The sequence below is a fragment of the Sphaeramia orbicularis genome, chromosome 2 (genome assembly GCF_902148855.1).
Source record: "Sphaeramia orbicularis chromosome 2, fSphaOr1.1, whole genome shotgun sequence".
NCBI lineage: Eukaryota > Metazoa > Chordata > Actinopteri > Kurtiformes > Apogonidae > Sphaeramia > Sphaeramia orbicularis.
The window spans coordinates 3591545-3603638 of NC_043958.1; the positions used below are offsets into that span (position 1 = coordinate 3591545).

General features: G+C 35.0%; 1 protein-coding gene across 1 annotated transcript in view; it reads left to right on the forward strand.

Moving 5' to 3' along the window:
* The window catches only part of sh3bp4a (SH3-domain binding protein 4a), a 54769-nt gene extending 43216 nt beyond the window's left edge, over positions 1 to 11553 (forward strand). The window contains exons 4-5 of the mRNA XM_030152737.1: positions 8566 to 8754; positions 10585 to 11553. Coding sequence (XP_030008597.1) covers positions 8566 to 8754; positions 10585 to 10809 — 414 coding nt within the window. The 3' untranslated portion in view covers positions 10810 to 11553. The remainder of the gene's footprint in view (positions 1 to 8565; positions 8755 to 10584) is intronic.
* The last annotated feature ends 541 nt before the right edge of the window (positions 11554 to 12094 follow it).

A 12094-nucleotide genomic window follows, 5' to 3' on the forward strand; every position in this document is an offset into this window, starting at 1 on the left:
AAAATGACACTGAGGATATTAACCCATAAAGACCCAAACATCCACTGACGACCAAAACCATCTACTGATCCAAAATGTTTAATAACTCCTGGTTCACTAATCCTATCAATACATGTAAATAATTGGTGTAAAATACAGTTTTTCATCTTTTCATGGTCATCACATATGACCCATTTGGACGTTCAGAGGCTCCGTAGTTACCATGGAAACACTGTCATCTTCTACAACATTGATTCACCAGTAAAAGCCATGGAGTTGGATCAGTGACAGTGGATGGAGACACGGGGTTTATGTTCAGTTAATGAGAGATTTAACTAAAAAAGTAACTTTTTCTTCTGTTTTCTCTGATTTTGATGCAATAACCCTCAACTTTAATCTGGGCTTTTACGAACATTTCATTTCATTTCATTTCTTTTTATTTATTCATTCTAATCTAAATGATTGGAAAGGAGCAGGATTAATAAAACTTAGAATTCCTGCTCCTTTCTTAAAACATCTGCTTACATCAGATAAGTTACCGTTACAGCTATTACAGTAAACAGTTTACATGATAGTCACTGAAAATAAAACAAATCCAAAATCCATAAGTAAAATTATTTCACTACATGCTTTTATAAAGCTTCTCTATTCTCTTCTTATACAACCTCTTAAACTGAATAATATTTGTGCAGCTCTTCTCTTCCATTGCCAAAGAATTCCACATCCTGACACCCACAACACAAATTCACATTTGCTTTGCATTCGTCCTAACCTTTTACTGTTTTAAATTAAACCTCCTTCTATGTGTTTCATCCTGTGATACTAAAACAAATAATCTCTGCAAATTTGCAGGCAAAAGATCTACATGATCAGTAAATTAAACATAGGAAAATAGCTGATTTTCACTTAAGAATGCAAAAATACGGAGCATAATATTAGAATAAATGCTGATTTAAGAAAAATTTCAATTAGAGGAAAAAATCATTTGGGAACTGCCACAAAAATAGCAATGGGTCTTTATGGGTTAACTGTATCAGGCAAGTGACTATTTTTGGTAATTTCCGCATGTGACACCAACAGTTCCAGTGAGGATAGTGAGGCAGCAGTCTCAGGTCCAATGTGGTCTACAGGGTCTGCAAGGTCCACCTCTGGATGAACTGTATGGGTTAAAACTGCAGCTTCACTGCACTGCACAACCCTTTGCTTTATCATATTATCAGACTCTGCACAGAAATGGCATTATGTAAATATGTAGAAGTTCATGTGTAACACATACTTGAACAGAATCTCTCAGAATATTATTGTGTTTGCAGATAAAAGTGGCTCAAAGCACATTTATTTGCTCATATGTGGCTGTTTTTGTCATAATAGCATAAATGGCACAAATCACTCAGAACAGGGGTGTCAAACATATGGTCTGTGGGCCAAAACTAGCCACCAATGGGTCCAATCAAAAATTTTTAAAATGCAAAAATGACACTGAGGATATTATCAGTCAAGGATGTTAAAATTATTTTAGTTAATAGTATGCAACTGATGAATGAGATGTAAAAACTGAAACATGTAACAAGAATGTAGAAGATTTAGTAAGATGAAAATGATGTAAAAGACATAAAACTCTATTGTTTCTCATTTGACTAGAATATACAATGGTTTAATAGTTACAGTACATGTCATACTTGTGATATTTCAACTAGGGATGTAATGATATGAAAATTTCATATTGCGGTTATTGTGATCAAAATTATCACGGTTACCATTATTATCGCGGTATTGTTGAAATTGTGCTCAAAATGTTCAAAAAGTACTTCTACACACACTGAAATAATTTAACCAAGTTATGTTTTGAAAAAAAAAAAAAAAAACATAAAAAAAAACAAATAAAATAATTGGCACCGTGTACTTTCTCTTGGTAGAAACATTCAAGTATTAACCCTTAGGGATCTGAGTCTATTTTGGCCATTTTTCAGCACTTTTGATTTTGCCTTTATATACTATATACATGAATGTTTGCTATACCCATGTTTGGGATCTTTTTTTTTTCAGCACAACTTCATCTGTCTCATCTGTCTATTATTTTTTCACTTTAACCTACTGTACACAAAAGGACAAAAAACAAAAAAATTTATAAAATCCGATTAGAAAAATTTCTATAATTTATTGCATAAATAACACACAGATGCTTAACGAACCTTTTCAAAGACTTTAAAAGTGAATATTGGTTCCAAATATTAGGTATAGAAAATTAAAATTGTAATAAAATAAAACTATGCTCAAATATTTGACATAAAAGCAGATCTTTACACAGGTGTTTTCTCCCCTAAAAGTGCGGTAATCAAACACGGTTATCATGATAATTAGAATTTAAACGGTGATACTAACCATTGGCAATTTTACCACGGTTTATCGTTATACCGATAACACTGGTCAACAACAAATTTATTGTTTAAGTTTTTTGAGCTGATTTAGGATAATTTTGGTGTGCTGAATCCAAAAATCACATTAATTTTGCTCAATCAGGTCAACTTTCTGAACTATGCTACATATTGGCTTTTTAACATTTTTGCTTACATTTATGGGCATTTTCACATTATATGATACAAAATTCTTTCATATTTCTTGTAATAAATGAGTTCTGAAGAATTTACTTTTGCCAATTTATGATTAATGGTTTTTTTAATATTACAGATGAATGAAATGGCTTTGACTAGAAGATCTTGCAAAAATAAGCCTGACGTATTCTGCTACATCTGCGGTGAATACACCATTGTACCTAACAGGGATCCTGTTAGAAAATGATTTTTTTTCTCTTAAAACCTATTTTGGGGGAGAACTATATAAAAAAACCAACTGATAAAGTCACAAAAATGTAATCAATTTTGTGAGAAGATCAAATTTTTCAAAATCAAATTAGCAAAAAAACCTGACCTGATTGAGAAAAACAGATGCCATTTTTGGATTTAGCGGTGCAAAATGGTCCGAATTCAGTTGAACAACCTAGACAACTTGCAAAAAAAAATTTTTTGTAACCCAGTGTAATCGTTACATCCCTAATTTCAATGCCTGGATTTTTCCACTTTTTCCTCAGTAAAGTATCATCACCTGTTCTTTTACCTCTGTCTATTCTGAGACTAGTATTTGTACTTCTATTGTTTTAAACCAGGGGTGTCCAACATATGGTCCAGGGACTAAAACCATGCCACCAAAGAGTCCGATCCCTCCCATGGGACGAATTAGTAAAACGCAAATATAACACAGATATTAGAACAGCAGCTTCACTTCGCTGCACAACACTTCCCTTTATCATGTTATCAGACTCTGCACAGAAATGGCTTCATATCCATATATAGAAGTTCATATAGAACACATACAGTCTGCGTTTAACTGACTGTAATGCATCAAACAAACCACTGTCATCCCCTTAAGGCTTTGTCCTACTTTGTTTCAAGTCTTGCTGAATGCAATTTATGTCCTAATTTCTTTATATAAAGGATTAGAATTTTGTTTGTCTATTTATAAATTCATGTTCAGCTCTGTATGAGAAGATGATCCTTTCATTTACAGACAATTCAAAGCATTGACGACTTAATCTGTGTGATTTGTGCTTGAAGAAAAACCCAATGAAATCATCACATTATTTCAGTTCCATATAATTAGTCATTTTACAGTCATTTTCTCGCTGTCTGTGTGAACTAAGCTATGTATACTTTTACATTTTTATCATGCAGGAGGAGGGATTTTATCACAGTTTCTGCCAGAATTCATGAATACCTTTATTTTCCCTCATAAATCAGTAACTAGTTAGCGTGTTGTCGTTTAAAGTAACAGAAGAAAGAGCTAGAATCATGTTAGTTTTTATCAAACTAATATTAGTATTATTCCAATTTACTGTTGCATATAGATAGAGAGATAGATTCTATAAAATTATAATAAAATGATATAAAAATGAACAAAATAAGGAAGAAAATGCACAAACATAAGCAGTAAAATCAATGGAAAATGAACCAAATGTGATGACATGAATAAAAACTGAGCAAAATAGGCAAGAAAATGAACAAAAACAGACATAAATAAGTAGCACAATGAACAAAAAGAACAAAGTAATTAACTAAATGAATAAAAATGACAAATATAAACAACAAAATTATATGAAAAAAAATTAACATGTAAGGAACAAAATCAGTAAAAATGAAAAAAATAAAGAACAAAATGGACAAAAATACAGAATCATAAGCAGCACAGTTGTGAAAAAATGAACAAAGTGAGAAAAAATGAATAAAAACTGGGCAAAATAGGCATGAAAATGAACAATAATAAGCATAAATAACTAGCGGAATGAACAAAAAGAGCAAAATAATTAACAAAATGTTTAAAAATGACACGTAGGCAACAAAATGAGTAAAAAAAAAAAAAAGCACAAACTATTCAAGAAAATAAACAAAAGAAAAAAATAAATAAATACAGAAGCAACACAATGAGAAATTCACTGGTGCATGCATAATGATAGTTCAAAAAACAAACCAACAGTACAAATAAAAACTCTAATAATAGTTGTAAGTAATTAAACTCTGTACTACATATATACATATTTACATACGAGCAGAATTGCATTATGTCCGACAGAATAGATGGAAAACATCCCATTATCTCTACTTTAGTTTTGAGGATGCAGTTGACAAAGAGTTTCAATCAGTAAAAAAACACTAGATCTCTATTAAATAATTTTTCTTGTATGGAAACCCCAAAAATGTTAAATTATACACACATACATCGACTGGACATGATGAAAAGCACCTTAAACATGGTAGGAAATCCATTTTTGGTTCAAATGCAGCAGAAACATTTGATCCTATTTATCCCATTTTTCCTCCATTTGAGCGGTTTTTTTATATTTGCGTGAAATGTTTTCATGTATGTGACTAATCTAAAGTCTCACAGGATGAGTCAAATGTTACGTTCAGGCGAGGGGCTGCTTTTCTGTTGTTTTTCCGTCTGAAAGCCATTAAGACGAATCTTTTACTGAAATCTGCGGTGATGAGGAATTTCACGCAACGACGAACACAACACTGACCTCTGATCTCATCTGATGAAGCCGTTAATAAACCGAATGTTCACTGAGTGGAAACTGTACAGATAAGAAGACGAAGAAGAAGAAGGGGGGGGGGGGGGGGGGGGGGGCTCAGACCACTTCACAAGGACCGATCACTCGGATCCAAAATGAAGCCCGAGGCTGAACTGAGAACTAAAATACACACTCATTTCCATTTGTGTAGTTATGTATTCACAGTTCCACCACACCAGTGCACATCAAAGACGCTCATTCAGAGACGTGTTGTATCGCATGTCTTATTTATGCCTAAAAGCGTAATTAGCACCAGGAGCTGTAAGTTCCTTTAAAACTGAAAGAGTTCCCGTTCCTTTACCCTGTCATCTAGCCGACTTGCCTTGAAGACTAGGTTTCTTCACTAGAACAACTGTTTACTAACATTGACAGTCTGGTAACAAATAAACATGGAGCTCCGAGGCTTTACAGTGAAACCAATATTATAATGAATGCTGATAAATCACTTAGAAAACCTAAAATGTAGAGAAAAAATATGTTTGGCTGCCACAAAAATTGTTCTAGCTCTTTAACCAATTAAAGTTTGGTATTAACTGGCCTAAAAGAATCACATAAAGGTTGAACAAAAGAGGTCCAAAATTAGACCCCTGGGGGACTCCACATGTCAAGGCTAGTTGGACTGAGACACAGTTACCAACTTCAACAAAGTACTTTGAGAGAAGACCTAAACCACTTAACTCATAAAGACCCAAACATCCACAAAAACCACCTACTGATATAAAGTGTTTAATACCTGTTGATCCACTAATTCTATCAATCCATGGAAATGATTGGTGTAAAATACAATTTGTCGTCTTTTCATGGTCATCAGATATGACCCGTTTGGACGTTCAGAGGCTCCATAGTTACCGTGGAAACATCGTCATCTTCTACAACATTGATTACCCAGTAAAACCCATGGAGGTGGATCAATGGCAGTGGATGGACACGCAAAATGACGAAAACAGCCGAGGTGATCAATGAAATGACAAAAAAAACCTGAATAATAAATCAATTAAATAATAAGTTGCATGGAATAATACGCCACAAACTGAACAAAATTGAAGAAAAAATAACAAGAGGCAACAAAATGTATAAAAATAAACAAAATAACTAACAAAAACAAATAAAATAATGAATAAAAATTAACAAAAAAAAATAAGTCATAGGTTCCATAGTTACCATGGAAACACCATCATCTTCAACATTGATTGACCAGTAAAACCCATGGAGTTGGATCAATGACAGTGGATGGACACTTGGTTATGTTCAGATTTTACTGAAAAAGTCACTTTTTTGTGTGAGTTTTCTCTGTTTTTGACATAATAATTCTTAAATGTAGTCTCAGCATGATGTATAAAGTAAATTATCAGTAAATTAAACACAGGAAAATAACAGATTTTCAATGAAAAGTTGCAAAATAGAGGGGATAATATTATGATAAATGGTGATAAATCACTTGCGAAAAGTGCAACTGCCACAAAAGTCAAAAAGAAAAGAGTCCTGATACTTGAGTGTGGAAGCTTATTGAAGCCTGAGTAAACCCTGAAGGAAGAAGTCCGCAGGTGTTCTGTGAGGCCGGCAGCAGAAAAACCTCCCCTGTGAAGAAACTGAAAGGTTTCACCACAGGACGGAGCATCACTTTGAAGCATGTATGTGTTATTGGAAGTAAGACGCTGCAGTGGCACAGACCCCTGCGTTCTGGATCATAATCTCATCTGTGGTTGGACACACATGTACACACTGTAGACCAGGGGTGTCAAACATGCGGCGCAGGGGCCAAATGCGGCCCGCCAAAGGTTCCAGTCTGGCCCGTGGAATGAATTTGCAAAGTGCAAAAATTCCACAGTCAAGGCTGTAGAACTCATTTTAGTTTAGGTTCAATATGATCTCAAGTAAAATAATAATAATAACCTTCAAAAAATAATGACTCCATATTTTCCTCTCAGTTTGATGTGAACAAAATAATATTACACTATGCCTACAAATAATGACAACTTCAAATTTTTGTCTTTGTTTTAGTGCAAAAAATAACATTAAATTATGAAAATATTTATATTTACAAACTATCCTATAACAATAAAATGTGAATAACCTGAACAAATATGAACAACCTGAAATGTCTAAAGAAAATTAAGCACAATTTTAACAATATTCTGCTTGTTCCTCAGTGTTTAGTGTCTTTGTAGATCCGATCCATGATGCACATGTAGAAATGACAAGTTGAGGCAGAATATTGTTGAAATTGCATTTATTTTTCTTAAGAATTTTCTGGTTTTTTTAGGTTATTCACATCTTTTTTGCTTGGATAGTTTATAAAAGTAAGTATTTCCATAATTTAATGGGGTTTTTTGCACTAAAACACAGACAAAAATTTGGAGTTGCCATTATTTATAGGTTATTATGCTATTATTTTACTGGTCCACTTGAGATCAAATCCGACTGAATGTGGTCCCTGAAAGAACCTGAGTTTGAGACCCCTGCTGTAGACACTGGACATAGTACACACAAAGAGCCCCAGTACAAACACTGCATCACAGTACTTCAACAGACTTTAACCTTTTTCCCTCTATGTTTTAATCATTTGAAGAAAACGTCCCATTACAGAATCAGATGAGACAGAGCAGGGGTGGGCAACCTGTGGCTCCGGGGCCACATTTGGCTCTTGGGCCCTTCTCAAGTGGCTCCATCAAAAAACATACAGACATGAAATACACTTATTTGTTTGAATGAATGAATGAATATATCGCTAAAAATTGTAACTTGCTATAGGGAATTTATACACGATACTGAACATATTTTTGTGTCTCTGCTCAGTCAATGACCCGCCCCGCAAATAAAGTATCCCGCAGGTAACCCACCGATCTGAGCATCACTAATTTCAATACAAAAACAATGAAACAAGATAAAAATGTAAATGACAAAAAAGATGAAGCAAGGAAAAAGACTTCAAATAAAAATGGTGAAAAAGACAAAGACTTAAACAAGATAAAAAATGATGCAGAGACAAAAATACTTACACATAATAAAAATGATGAGACTTCAAGAAGATAAAACGATGTAAAAGCCCAAACAGGATCTTGTTTGACAGCATCTACATGTTCTTCTAGTGGAGGAACCTGATGCAGCTGCAGGACGACTTCAGTCAGTTTTTCATTTCGCTCTAGAACTGCAGAGGGAAATGATCGTCTTAATTCTGAGTGAAAACACTAATGGGATGCATTTGTTGTCCATACTGGCAGTTCCTAAGGAGGAAATAAGAAACCTCCCCTGCAGCGTGTTTTCCAGTCAGCTGCTTTCACTAATGCTCAGTATATTTAAAGCTTCATTTTAGTCGAGCAAGACCGTATTTACAGCGGCAGCCTGAGGGGCGGGGCTATTTATAGACGACCGTACGACCACTGTTCATATAATCCACATGGGCATTGAACGCAGCGCGGGTCCAGTATCCAAACTTCATTTTGTCGTCTGTTTCTCTGTTTCAGGCTTTGCTGAAGATGGACTGCCAGGGTCTGGTTGCCAGGTTGGTTCTGGATTTTGTCCTGCTGACCACGGCGGTGGAGGTGGCGTCCCGGTGGAGGGAGCTGGCGGAGAAACTGGCCCGTGTGTCCAGGCAGCAGATGGAGGCCTACGAGGCGCCGCACCGCGACAAAAACGGCCTGTTGGACAACGAAGTACGTCAAAAACAACCAATAAATCTAACATGTGTCGATGATGACACTGGTGATCAGATTCTACTCTTCAATGGCGATAGAGCGTCAGCGTCTTCAACTTCGTTAGCAATTTCTTCAAACATCTACTTTGGTGAAACTATAAAAAAATAAAGAAATTAGTTTTCTTCAAACAATGTCACACAGTTTGTTCACAGTTTTGAGATTTTTGAATTTTTGAAGAATTTTTTAACTTTTACAAATTTGCCATACATTATTGCAAAAAAAACCTTTAGCTTAAATAAATTAAATCAATAATTAATTTATTACTTCCGCCAAGGAGGCTATGATTTTGTCGGCATTGGTTTGTCTGTTTGTCTGTCTGTCCATGTGGAAGATAACTCAAAAAGTTATGGACGGATTTGGATGAAAGTTTCAGGAAATGTTGATACTGGCACAAGGAACAAATGATTAAATTTTGGTGGTGATCGGGGTGGGGGGTGGGGTGGGGGGGCACTGATCTGCCTTGGTGGAGGTCTGTGCTCTCTGAGTGCTTTTCTGGTTAATTTTTATTTTTAAATTATTTTTAATTTAACTTTTTATTTTTTATCATTAGAAGCTTATTTGCCTTTCATAATGATTTTAAATAAAAGAAGATGAACACACTTTTATGTTCAGTTATTGATGGATTTGACTTAGAAAGTTGTTTTTTCTTCAGTTTTCTATTTTAATATAATATTTGAATTTACTCGGAGCTTTTATGAACATCTACATGATCAGTGAATGAAATATAAGGAAATACCTGAGTTTCACAGAAAAATGCAAAATACGGAGGATAATATTATAATAAATAGTGATTAATCGCATGGGAAAGTCTACAAAGTTTACAGTTTTGAGAAATTTCGATTTTAGAATTTTTGACGACTTTCTGAATTATTCAAAATGTGCCTTTAATTATAATGGTTCATATTTTAATGGTTTATAACATGTAAATGGTTCCAGATATCAATATAGTTCGTACTGATCACTGATAGAAGTCATATTTGGACTTTGACTGAATTAGTTGAGTTCTCCTCCAGTGAAAGATCCACCCTCTTCTGTTGCATCAGGACCACAGGACTCTAACAGAGACAGAACCTGACAACCTCACAAATTCAACTGGGGATTGATTCTTGATAGAACATGACGCTGACATACAGGGACACTGGTTCTATTTTTGTCAAAGGATTCTCCGGTGGTAAAATTCTATTCTTCCATGTTGATAGTAACCTAAACCCATAAGGACCCAGTGCTACTTTTGTGGCAGTTCCTAAATGATTTTCTCTCTATTTGTCTAACTTTGCTTAAGTGATTTATCAACATTTATTCTGATAATATGGTCAGTATTTTGCATTCTTAAGCAAAAATCAGTTATTTTTCTACATTTAATTTACTGATGATGATTAATGTCCATAAAAGCTCAAATTAAAGTTAAGGATTATTATATGAAAAACAGAGAAAATGGAGGAAAAAATGACTTTTCCAGTCAAATCTATCATTAACTGAACATAAACCCAGTGTGTCCATCCACTGTCATTGATCCAACTCCATGGGTTTTACTGGTGAATCAGTGTTGTAGAAGATGATGGTGTTTCCATGGTAACTATAGAGCCTGTGAATGTCTGAATGGGTCATATCTGATGACCAAAAAGATGACAAACTGTATTTTATACCAATTATTTTCATGTTGTGATAGGATTAGTGGATCAGCAGGTATTTAACACTTTAGATCAGTAAATGGTTTTTATGGTCTTTATGGGTTAATATTAAATAATGTAACCATGTCCTTTTATCCCTCTGTTTCTGATCCTTCAGTCCATGTGGAAACCGGCTTATGACTTCCTCCTGACGTGGGCGGCCCACATCGGCGACAGCTACCGCGATGTGATCCAGGAGCTCCACACGGGTCTGGACAGGATGAGGAACCCCATCACCAAGAGGTGGAAGCACCTGACGGGGACGCTCATCCTGGTCAACTGCCTGGACATCCTCCGCAGCGCCGCCTTCTGCCCCACCGGCTACGGAGACTTCGCCGTCTGAACCGTCGACATCGCCTGCTTCGGGTGGAAAATGGAGCTCAGACGCCGTGGAATCGTGTCAACGTCGGGGAACTCAAACTCAGGCGTTCGTCCTGGATGTTAAAGATATCGGATGTTTGGTTTTAATGCAACGTTCAGGGGGAATCTGTAAATCCCAGCGTCTGGTTTTGAAGTCTTGGATCATCAATACAGAGACAGGAAGTGGAAACAGCTGCTCAATCATAAACTGAAGCCTCTGTTTATGACATTTCATGTCTTTCTTCTTCGGACACTCTCTACCTCTTACTACATTCTACCCGTCCTGTTTCCTTTCCTTCAGTGTTCGTCGTGTTCCTCTACCTCACACTTTCCCTTTATCACTTCCTGTTTTGCTTCTGGGTCTTTTTTTGGTTTCATCAAAATCCTTCAAATTTAATCTTTCATTCAATTTCAATCTAAATTCTACAAGAACAATCAACAGAGTGTACTTTTGATAAAAATAAGGGTAGATTTTTTTTACAAATCCAAACAACTTGGAAGACAATGGTAGGGATATTTGTAATAAATGATTATATTAAGACATAAAATCCAAGTCTATTGGGTACATGAATGGTGGAGTAGAGGAACTTAGACCCAGGGTTTCAAAGAAAACTGAGATATTTCATCTTCAAATGAGAAAGGAAAGAAAACACACCGTCTGAATTTATTCTTTGATTCTTTGATTTTCTACCTGTAGAATAAACCAGACATGGTATTTGCTGAAAATGACCTACTACATTTTCTATTTTGTTTTTCTCCCAAAAATTACCTAAACTAGTTATTGTTTATGGAAAAAGCTGGAAATTAATTTAGCATTTACACGATAAATCAACTAATCCTTCTGGCTTTAAACCAGGGCTGTTAAACTCATTTTAGTTCAGTTCATATTCAGACCAGTAAAATAATAACATAATAACCTTTAAATAATGTCAACTCCAGACTTTTCTCCACATTTTAGAGTGAAAAAAGTAGAATTACATTATGAAAATGTTTACATCTACAAACTATCCTTTAAAATAATGTGAATAACATGAAAAACCTGTGCAATTTTGACAATATTCTGCCTCAGTTTATCATTTATACATGTGCGTTATAACTTACAGATCACAGTGGATCTACAAATACACAAAACATTTTGTAACAGGCAGAATATTGGTCAAATGACACTTATTTTTCTGAAAATATTTCATGTTGGTCATATTTGATCAGGTTATTCACATTTTTTGTGAAAGGACAGTTTGTTTTAGTGTAAAAAATTTAAATCACAA